General features: G+C 33.9%; 1 protein-coding gene across 4 annotated transcripts in view; it reads left to right on the top strand.

The window, feature by feature from the left end:
* The first annotated feature begins 1043 nt into the window (after positions 1–1043).
* Positions 1044–11822, top strand: part of LOC109090028 (epidermal growth factor receptor substrate 15-like 1) — a 37729-nt gene continuing 26950 nt past the window's right edge. For 2 of the 4 annotated variants that reach the window (XM_042719075.1, XM_042719076.1), the window contains exons 1-16: positions 1090–1131; positions 2182–2223; positions 2408–2497; positions 2580–2627; positions 3798–3896; positions 4157–4222; positions 4750–4875; positions 5604–5663; positions 5967–6239; positions 7495–7658; positions 7803–7959; positions 8594–8665; positions 9570–9655; positions 9756–9828; positions 10018–10179; positions 11243–11440. In XM_042719075.1, coding sequence (XP_042575009.1) covers positions 1105–1131; positions 2182–2223; positions 2408–2497; positions 2580–2627; positions 3798–3896; positions 4157–4222; positions 4750–4875; positions 5604–5663; positions 5967–6239; positions 7495–7658; positions 7803–7959; positions 8594–8665; positions 9570–9655; positions 9756–9828; positions 10018–10179; positions 11243–11440 — 1743 coding nt within the window. In that variant the 5' untranslated portion in view covers positions 1090–1104. Of the gene's footprint in view, positions 1132–2181; positions 2224–2407; positions 2498–2579; positions 2628–3797; positions 3897–4156; positions 4223–4749; positions 4876–5603; positions 5664–5966; positions 6240–7494; positions 7659–7802; positions 7960–8593; positions 8666–9569; positions 9656–9755; positions 9829–10017; positions 10180–11242; positions 11441–11822 lie in introns of all 4 variants that reach the window. The other 2 variants (XM_042719073.1, XM_042719074.1) reach the window with 2 other exon arrangements.

Below are 11822 nucleotides of genomic sequence, written 5' to 3'. Positions count from 1 at the left end.
GATACTCCACCCCAAAATGAACATTTTGTCATTAATCACGTACCCCCATGTCATTCCAAACCCGTAAAAGCTCCGTTTGTCTTCAGAACACAATTTAAGATATTTTGGATGAAAACCGAGAGGCTTGTGACTGTCCCATAGACTGCCGAGTAAATAACAGTGTCAGGGTCCAGGAAAGGTATGAAAAGCATAGTCAGAATACTCCATCTGCCATCAGACGTGCAATCTGGGTTATATGAAGCAATGGGAACACTGATACAGAAGAGCATATGCAGCATACAGTGATATGGAGAGACACAGAGGAGACCGTTGACAAAGGAATTGTTGAATAAAGTCATTATTTTTGTTTTCTCTTATAGAAGAAAAGTGTCCCCGTCGCTTCATATAACCCGGATTTCACGTCTGATGGCAGATGGAGTATTCTGACGACTTTCATACCTTTTCTGGACCTTGACGCTGTTATTTACTTGTCAGTCTATGGGACAGTCACAGGCCTCCCGGTTTTCATCCAAAATATCTTAAATTGTGTCCCGAAAACGAACGTATCCCTTTAATTCCTATCACATAAGTTTTACTGCTGTATATGTCATGCATTTACAAATCTGGCACACAAGATGGAGACATTTTACAGCACAATACTGACTTTCTCTTAAGGAATCAGAGGAGCTTCAGATACATGTAGACCTACTGTTTTTTGTTTTCATTTTCTTTAATGTAAACTTAGACCTCACACATTCTGCCATAACATTGTTTTAAATACATAATTTAAAACTTATTATTTTATAGATATTTTCTGTTCTGAATTATGTTTTGCATGCTTTTTACCCGGGTTTGCATTTTAGATTAAAAACATAGATAATTATGAAGTGTCGGAAATGGACATTCGTCCACAATCGTCTCAGAATAGCTTAATTTAATATGCCTAAGACTTAAGAACACGTTAACAAGGTAAAATAACTTAAGTAGAATTAATTTAGTGAAACAAACCACCTCTGTCATACCAAAGACACGATCTTTAATGAATATCTAATGATGTCACGTTTGACATTGGCTGTGCGCGTTCACGAGACGGCGTCCTGTGCGCGTGCTCTTGAATCAGGAAATATGGCGGCGCTCACGCCTCTCAGTCAGGTAATAACTTTAAAAGTTTAATTACAACCAATCTGTAAAATACTTTATCAGAGGATTTATACAGATCGTGGATTCTAAATGCTGTTACGCGGTAATAGCAGTAAAAACACGGAAGTTGTTCTCTCCTGTGAAACAGGCGCACTTATCGATTGCTGTTAGCGAATATTTCTTCATTATGTTTTCAGTTTTGCCTCGTTATGTTTTTTAACAGTCTCCGATAATTGATTCCTGACAGATTTCGCTTTCAATGTCGCTGCTGTGCAACTTTTTGACTCTCTTTATGTCGTGACAGCTGTCTGTGCAGCACCATCACGAAACTAATGTGTGTTTTTATATGATTCCTGTCAATGAATTGTTCAGAATTTTTTTCAGAAGCATTATTATGATTTTGTACGATGTATTATGTCAGCGGTCCGTTCGTGTACTTTGTCTTTAACGAGAAAAACCCATGTTTTCAACCTGTGACGTCATCGATGCCCACAGCAGCCCCTCCCCTTCCCATCACTGTTTTAATATTATTAACTATTAATTATTATTATTAACAATAATCATACATGCTTTATACATCATGGTGACTGATCTTTTGAGAATCAATGTGAAAATGAAAATTGCATAAAAAAACTAAATTATTAAATTATTATTAAAAACAAAAACAAAAACAAAATCAATAGTAACATCTGTATGAATTTAGTGGAAATGTGCTTAATTTTTGTATAAAAGTGTGTTTTTGCTATGTATATTTAATTATATTGGTAACTCTTTAGAGTTATGTTCTATTAGGTAGTTATCCATTAACTAATAATCAGCAGTTTAATATACAGTAAGTATATACAGTATTTCTTAATATTTGTTAATGTTAGTTATTAAGATACAGCTGTTCATTGGTAGCTAAGAGCCAATAAATATTAATAGTGTATTAGTAAATGTTGAAATTGACTGAGATGAATATGCTTTAGAAGTATTTTCTTTTCTTTGTTAATCATGTAGGGTTACCAATGCATATTTATATTTTTACAGTAATTTTAATAATTTTCATTTCTATTTATGCAGTTATCAAGTGGAAACGCTGAATATGAGATCTTCTACAGACAGGTGAATACATTAAACATGATTTATGGGACAAAACTGTTGGGAAATGCCCTATTCTGTTTAAAATGGAATAAATAAAGCCCTGATATTATGTGCTGCCGATGTCGCCCCGCAGTGAAGTATAATATTAATGTGTCGGCTTCATCTTTTGGTTCCTGTCGTTATGAGTCGCTCGTGTTTGTTGCAGGTGGATCCGGGGAACACTGGGAAGGTGGGCGCTGAAGAAGCCGCTCAGTTCTTAAAGAAATCCGGGCTTTCGGACAGCACGTTGGGTCAGGTGAGGATAAATAATCACGGAAGCCTTGAGATGCGGCGCTGGAAGTGTTGGTGGAAAATTCAGTTTTTTCCTCTCTTTACAGATCTGGGATCTGTCAGACCCTGAGAGAAAAGGTTACTTGGATAAAAAGGTAAATAGAATTGTTTTTCAGAGTAGGCCTTTACACAATACAATGACTTTGCCGTCGTATTGAGGTAGTTTACATCAGCTCTACATTTATTCGAAGTCTTAAATCCTGTTTGTACAATTTCACCGTTGTGTCTGATGGAAAGTTAAAAGATCCACATTTATGAATCTCACTGAGCCAGATTTTGGTCTAAAAAAAGATGCAACGCGCCAAAATAAAACCTTTGTTTTTACATGAATGAGTTATCACATGTTTATATTAATATTGTACAGAGGAATGTAATTCTCAAAGTAATAATGATAATACAGTTTAATAAAACATAATTTTAAGGAATATCATGCAATATCACACGTTTTTTCCATGTTTTTATTTAAATCTCGATCCTGCAGTGCTTTGTTTGTTGTTGATGTTTTGTTATTTTAGTATAATTGAGATCTTTTTTATATTTTTTGATTTTATTTTAATTTCATTTAAAGTTTTAATGATTTTGTTGTATTTTTCTCATTTTTATTAGTTTTTTTAGTATATCACATTAAACTAAATTTTATATATATATATATATATACACACACACACACACACACACACACACACACTAAACATTTTCAATTTTAATTAAAAAATATAGATTTCTGTATATATCTATATAAATCTTTTTTTAATTAAAGTTGAACATTTTTAGTAACAATTTTTTTTAATCTTTTTACTTTTAGCTTCTGTTAACTTTCAATAACACAGGATATATATATATATTAAAAATGTTTACATTTTAATTAAAAAATATAAATTTCATTATATATCTATATAAATCTTTTTTTTTAATTAAAATTGAACATTTTGAGTAACAATTTTTTTTTTAAATGTTTTTACTTTTAGCTTCTGTTAACTTTAAATAACACAGGATATATATATATATATATATATATATATATATATATATATATATTATATATATATATATATATATATATATATATATATATATATATATTATATACTAAATTTTTTTAAATTTTAATTAAAAAAATATACATTTCTGTATATATCTATATAAATCTTTTTTAATTAAAACTGAACATTTTTAATAACAACATTTAAAAAAAAAAGGTTTTACTTTTAGCTTCTGTTATCTTTTAATAACACTGTTTTAACCCTGGTTTGCGATCTCTATTAGGTTTCTTTGCTGCTCTGCGGCTGGTGGCTTCTGCTCAAGGAGGAAGTGATGTCAGTCTAAACAGTCTAAGCCAGAACTCCGCACCCATCCCTAAATTTGTGAGTGCTGGCCTCAAACTCAGCGACCCACGTGTGTTTGTCTGTAAATTTTATTTAAATAGCATATCTATAAATAAAGATGAGGTGAAATGATGCTTTGTAAATATGAGTCACATGCTTTAAATATCTCACTGTCATCCTGAGTACGGTAGCTGATGTTGACTGTTGATGTTTTTGTTTGATTGTTTGTTTGTAACAATTTGTTTGGGTTAAAAGCATCTGTTAAATCAGACACATGTAAATGGCGTGTGTTTTTTCAGAGAGACGCCGGCAGCCCGTCCCTGAACATCACAACCTCTGCTGCGGATTCCAGCTGGACAATAAAGGTACAGAATCACCAGATTTGTGAAGAAAAACTCATTTGAATGTGACCCTGGTCCACAAAACCAGTCTTAAGTGTCAATTTCTCGAAATTGAGATTTATACATCATATGAAAGCTGATAATGTTTCCATTGATGTGTGGTTTTTAGGAGGACAATATTTGTCTGAGATACAACTATTTGAAAATCTGGAATCTGAGGGAGCAAAAAAATCTAAATATTGAGAAAATCATCTTTAAAGTTGTCCAAATGAAGCTCTTAGCAATGCATATTACTAATCAAAAATTAAGTTTTGATATATTTACAGTAGGAAATTTACAAAATATCTTCATGGAACATGAGCTTTACTTAATATCCTAATGATTTTTGGCATAAAAGAAAAATCAATAATTTTGACCCATACCATGTATTTTTGGCTATTGCTACAAATATACTCCAGAGACTTAAGACTGCTTTTGTGCTCCAGGGTCACAAATAGTCTCAGGTTTTCTCACCTTACACTGATTGTCTCTTTTTCAATGTGCTTCACCAGCCGGAAGATAAAGCCAAGTATGATGGGATATTTGAGAGTCTGTCTCCGATCGGTGGGCTGCTGTTGGGTGATAAAGTGAAACCAGTCCTGATGAACTCAAACCTGCCTCTCGATGTGCTCGGAAAGGTGAATATCTGTTTATAGTGAGCTTGCACTGATACAGACAATTTAGACAAATAGCCACTTATTTTTTACTGATATCCTAAGAGATTGTTACTTTTATTTAGCATCAAATTGAGCAAAAAATAAAAGAAAGGCTTGTAATCTAATCAATATTTATTTTTCAGTTTTTTCGAATTTTCTTTTTATCAAAAAAATACTGAAAAATAAAATGTATCACAGTTTCCACAAAAATATTGTGCAGCACAACTGTTTTCAACATTGATAATAATCAGAAATGTTTCTTGAATCATTAGAATGATTTCTGAAGATCATGTGACACTGAAGACTGGAGTAATGATGCTGAAAATACAGCTGTGCATCACAGAAATAAATTACAGTTTACTATATAATAGAAAACACTTATTTTAAATTGTTATAATAATCATTTTCAAAATTATTGTTTTTGTTGTATTTTTGCTTAAATAAATGCAGTCTTGGTGAATAGAAGAGACTTCTTTCAAAAACCTTTTAAAATCAAATTTAATCAGTTTAATTTTAAATCAAATCAAACACCAAATTTGGTAAAAAGTCTCAGAGGTAATATAATAAAAAGTATAGTATTATAATGTTACAAAAGTGACCAATGCAGACTGATGCAGAACATTAAACATATTGCTAATCTTAAGTATATTCATAAATGAACTTCATGCTTCCATAAATGTTTTTTCGACTTCTCTATCTCTGTTTTGTAGATTTGGGATCTCAGTGACATCGACAAAGATGGACACTTGGATAAAGAAGAGTTTTCAGTGGTAAGTCAATTAATGCATCCAACAGAATACCATGTGGTTTATTAGTAGTGATGTGATCAAACCTCTTCCTGAAGCGTTTGTGCTCCAGGTTCAGTCATGTCAGTCTTGTTGATGAGAGCTTATACTTTTCACTTTAAGTATTATTGACACTGTCTAATGTGTAATATATATAACAAGATTAAAGAATAAGTGGATGTGTGGGTGTTCTCATCAGTGACTGGAGGAAACACGCCAGTTGCTAAAAAACAGAAAGCGAAATCCCGATGCTCAAGGAAAGAGAGTCACGTCATTTGCTTTTTGCAGGCCATGCACCTGGTTTATGCAGCCAGGGAGAAGGAGCCTGTGCCATCCACCCTCCCCGCCGCTCTCATCCCTCCATCCAAGCGCAAGAAGATCGCAGGCGCTCTTCCGGGATCCGTTCCTGTTCTTCCCTCTAGTCCGTTCCTCCTGAAGGAGAACCTGCGGCCCACACCGGTGCTTTCCAAGAGTGCTCTGGGTAGCAGCACAAATCTGTCTCCGTCGAACTCGTTCAAGCGCTCCACTTTGACACCGCCGCAGCCTCAGACACACACACAGGTAACACCGGAGCAGTCGTGCTGCGTGTAAACCTGTCAGTCTCGATCTAACACTCATAAAACCGGTCCAGCCACATTCTCATCAGATCCTGGAGCTCTACTCCTCATGGACTACAAAAATAATTCACCGATTTTAAAGGGGTCATTGGATGCATGTTGTTCGAACATAAATGTGTGTTAGCTGTGTTTGTACACATCCACCCTATAATGATAAAGATCCACTCAGTGTGTTTTTTTTTAATCCCTATAAATAATATCCCTTTTCTCAAATCAAGCTGAACGTCATGACTTTCATTGTAAACTTCATGAGCAGCCTGATAGCAAAAGAAATGAACCGTTCGAGGTTTATGGACTGTGAAGTTTTTGGAATTTGTGCGCAAGTGTGCATGCATACTGAAAGGACTATTAGTGTACTGCATAAACTTATAGAAAGCAACCAGAGGAATCATAATACTCAACATCAGAGTAATTATCAATAAATAAAGCTAAAATAAAATATGAATATTAGATGAAAAACTTTTCTGGTTTTAGTTTAGTTTAACTTCAAGCACCAAAATAACTGGATAACTGCAAATAAAATAAATAAAAGCTAAAATTCAAATTAATTAAAGCTATATAGTAATGAATAAAAAAACAATAAATAATAAGAATGAAAAAAGCACATAACAAAATTACTAAAAATATAAATAAAATAAAAATGAAAACTGAAAGTATCTAATTTAATAAAATCTAATTTAAAATATGAAAAAAAATATCAGTATAAATAATACTAAAATTACACTGCAAAAAAAAAGATTTCTATATGTACCATTTTTGCATAAAAATTTTAAACTCTACATCTACAAATAAATAAATAATGTGCATCTGTTTTCTAATGTTTTATTCAATTTATGAAGGTGCTGTAAATTGAATTATATATTCTATTCAAATTGTACAATACTACGCTATTTTGTACATGCAACTTAGATTTAGTGTAATTGTGTAAAGAAAAAAAAAGACTATTAATACAGTTGATGCATCCATTGCATTGCATCCAACATGTTTTCTCGAACTTATTGGCTTACATCCGTTCATGTGCATAAATATGATCTTTCCAACATGACCTGAATGCACTCGAGAGTCATTGCGTGTCAGCTGGTTGTAAACTACAAATTTAGGCTGATGCATATAGAAAATTCACACAATGCACGTAGTATACACATTGCAAAAATGATATATCCCTGTGCTATTCCAAACGCTCCCTGTATTTGTCTTAGCAGGCGTCCTCTGATCACTGGGTGGTGCCGGCCGAAGACCGAGAGCAGTACGAGGAGATCTTTGAACTGGCAGACTCTGATTTTGATGGGATGGTTGGAGGAGGTGAAGTAAAGGATATCTTCATGAACTCCCGGCTGCCTCAGAGCGTGCTGGCACACATATGGTGAGACCATTACGTGTGGATTAACGCAGTCTCATTCTCAAGTCACCCACAGCCTTTTTAAAACTGTTTTTGTGTTCGCAAACTGAACTTTCCGAGCAATAGGATTTATTATGTTACACAGTTTCCTGCTGTTTTGGTCTGCAGGTCACTGGCGGACACTCAGCGTACGGGCAAACTCACCAAAGAGCAGTTCTGTCTGGCGATGCACCTGATTCAGGAGAAGGTGAAAGGAGTGGATCCTCCTCAGAGTCTGACTCCTGAGATGATACCACCGTCAGAGAGAGGAGCCGCCAGCACTCCGGTGAGAGGACAAAACACACACATGTGTGACATGCATCCTGTCACGATCAAAAGCAGGATCGCTTTAGCCTTAAGAGCTTCATTTATGATCATATTGTGGTGACTCTTTACAATAAGGTCCCATTATTTAATAGGATAGTTCACCTAAAAAAAAATTAAACTCTGTCATCGTTTGCTCACCCTTAAGTTGTCCCAAACCTGGAGTTTCTTTCTTCAGTTGAACACAAAAGAAGATATTTTAAAGAACCAAACAACTGACGGTAGCCATTGACTACAATAATTTTTCCCCCTTACTATGGAAGTCAATGGCTTCTGATAACTGTTTGTTTACCAGCTATCCTTTTAATATTAGTTCATGCTAAAACCAAGCAATGTGTTTGTTATATATCTTTATTTGAATGTATGTTTGTTACAGTGTAATGATAAGTAATATTAATTAACATGCACTATTAGGGTTAGTTGCATTTAATTATGCTTAATTTACTGGTATTACTATAATAAATACTTGTAACGTGCAACAAGGACACTGTAAAATAAAGTGTCCCCAAAGTCATGTGCATCCAGTTTAAATACACATGAACATGTCTGATATTTCTGATATGTCAGCCTGCCGTTCTCTTGTTTTTCTTCTCCAGGTTGTCTCTGGATTCACAGCATCAGTCACATCGGAGTTGACCCCGTTGACCCCATTGACCAGTCTGAGCAGGGTGAGTCTGACACATTTGTGACTGTGTGCGGAAGCTGCTATCGAGATCCTGCATGAACCGCTGAAAGAATAAAGTGTTTTCTAAATAAAGGTGTACAGTGGCATTCCTAATTTAAAACTTGTAAAATTAATTTAAAATACACGGCCTGGCTAAAAAAAGTTGCCATTTGGACCAGTCTAGCATTGGATTATTATTGCACTGATTACAATGTTTCTGTTAATTCTTTTAACCCTAACTCATGCAGTGAGTAGCTTTTTGTTTCTCAAACAACTATGTTGGAAGATGTCCATAGTCCAGGATGATTTTATTTATATTTATTTTCTTAAAATGCAAATAGTCTGTTTTGGTTTCATGTTGCCTGAAGTTCATGTCTTAATGTTCAGGCGATGAGAAAGTAGATATTACGTCATGAAAAAAATTGCATGCACCAAAATTACTAACTGGAAATATAATGAAACCTAAAACTAAAATTCAAATAAAAATTAATTAACCCTAAATAGTAATATTTAGTAAAATTAAAAAAGGCAAAAGCACATAACAGAATTACTAAACATTTAGCTAAAATTAAAATGATCTAAATCAGAATATTAATAAAAAACATAATGATATATTAAAAAAACACTGCTCAAATAAAATGTCTACATAAAGATCTTTCAACTCTGCATCTATGAAATTATAAAGAATGTCTATCAAGGTTTTTTTTTTGCTTCGTTCTTATTCAGTTTTATGATGTTGAATAAATATTTATTTTCTTTAAAGATCATTTGCAGTAATTATGCTTGTACAGTATGTTGCCTGTGTCTTTGTTCGCCACCTAGTGCTCATCTCTGTGTACTGCATAATTACACACATGCACTGTAGATGACAGAGTATGACTGTCTCTTACGTAACGTGATTTTTCCAGGACAGCAGCAGTATTGTTGGGTTGGTTGAGCTGACGGGAATCAAGGATCTCGATGACATCAACCAGGAAATCTCCCAGCTGCAGAGGTCAGCGAGTTCATGCATGGAGAATTATAACCATACAGCTGGCTTTTCTCTGGTTACTCATTTTGCTTTCTTTGCTTTCTTTCTGATTTTTGGTGCATAGTGAGAAACGCATATTGGAGACAGAAATCAGGCAGAAAGAGGAAGCCCTGCGACAGAGGAACAGTGACGTGCAGGTGAGGCTGGTCGGTGCTTTGTCCCACAGAGCCAAACAAAAACATGGAAATGAAACACTGATTTGAGTTTATTATATTATTTCACACACTGCTCTTTTCCACACATTTAAAGAAAAAAGGAGGCTCAAGACACTGTAAAAGTGTCTTAAAAGTCCAATTATACTTCATTGAAATGCTGATTGTTTGCAGGAGGTGCAGAGAGACCTGGAGCGTGAAAACGTGGGCCTTCAGGATTTGGAGCACCAGAAACGGGACGCTCAGGAGCGACTCCGTGAGATGGAGCAGCAGAGAGCCAAACTGGAGAGCACGCTGGACGAGACCAAGAACAAGTGGCAGGAGGAGAACACGAAAGTGAGACGCGCTCGATTTGAGTTTGCACAGAAGACAGAAAAGATTTTAGCTGTATATTATAGCTGTCTATTTGTAGCACTGACCATTTTTATTTAAATTAAAGAATAAATGTTTTTTATTTTATTTATTTAGCAATTTTTTTATGTACATTTTATTCAAAATTGTATATATGATTAATTTCCATTCACCAGTTTTTTTTTTTCAGTCTATAGGTCATCGTAGTATTTATTCATATTTTGAGTTTTTAATTTTGTTTTAGTAATTTTATGTGCTTTTTGCCATTTGTATTCATTTTTATTTTTTATGTATTTAGTTTATTATATTTAGTTTAAGTTTTAGTCATTTTAGTACGTCAACTTAAGCTTCTTTCAGTTTTACTTGAGTTTTTAAAGTTTTTCATCCAGTATTTATATTTCGGTTTAGCTTTGATTTATTTTTGTTTTAGTTTTAATAATTTGAAATGATGGACAAAATTGATTTTAAATAGAACATTTTTCAAAATATAACTAAATATGAACTACATTTGTCAAAACACAAATGTGACTAAAGTAAAACTGTTTCCGTTAAACAGGCCTCCCAATGTTTAAAACCTGGAACAATTACATTGCCATTTCGAGGCTTTGAAAAAAACATGGAAGTTTAATCATGGAAACTATAAAATATCTAATTAGCTTAAAATCTGTCTTTTGTAAAAGTGCTCTGGAAAGTGATTTTTCCTTATAATGATGGGAAAAGTTGTGCTAGTGAGTTTGGAAACCCTGCATATCAGTGTATTTCCTGTAAACATGTTTCCCGTTTGTTTTTACAAATGCATTTGAAGTCATTTATTAGCTGCCTTAGTAAAAACATTAATAATCTATAACTTTTAGATTACAGTAATGTAAATCTCTAATGCAAGTTGTATTGGAGTAATGATTAAACTATGAAGGAAATATGGTTTGAATGACTTTATGCTGAAAACCAAGCGTCTAAAACAAGCGTGTTGGTTCTCGTATATTAGTGACTGAATCATTCACAGCGTTTGATTGTGTGTGTGTGTGTGTGTGTGTGTGTGTGTGTGTAGATCACATCGCTGCAGACGCAGATCCTGTCTCAGGAGTCAGACGCTCAGATGCAGGAGAAGGAGGTGAGCAGAACGAAGACGGACCTGTACTGTATGGAACAAGAGGAGCAGCGTTTGGAGGAGAGTCTGCATGCTGGGAAAGCCAAGCTGGACAGCATCCTCAAACTGCTGAAGACATCGCAGGACGAGATGGACCAGGTCTCACACACCAACACGTATCCCACACACATCGATCACGCTGTTTTTACCCGGTGCCCTTCAGGTCATTCAAGATTTACACGTGATTATTTACTGAAAGACAAAGAACCATTATTATGCCTTCTTTGTCAAACTCCTGTGACTGTTAAACATATTTTACGGACCGTTTAGTTACTTAATATTACTTAAAATAAACATTAGCTGAATAAAATAATAAAATTAATTTAAAAAAAAAATAATAATAATAAATGTAATAAAATAATTAAAAAAATAATAAAAATTAATAATAATAAATTTATTGTTTGTATATGTATGTATATATATATATATATATATATATATATATATATATATATATAAGGCAAGGCAATATTTCTCATGT

Source organism: Cyprinus carpio, chromosome B2, assembly GCF_018340385.1.
Source record: "Cyprinus carpio isolate SPL01 chromosome B2, ASM1834038v1, whole genome shotgun sequence".
Lineage (NCBI taxonomy): Eukaryota > Metazoa > Chordata > Actinopteri > Cypriniformes > Cyprinidae > Cyprinus > Cyprinus carpio.
The sequence above is the reverse complement of the archived record's forward strand: the minus strand, read 5'-3'. Positions and strand labels throughout refer to the sequence as shown.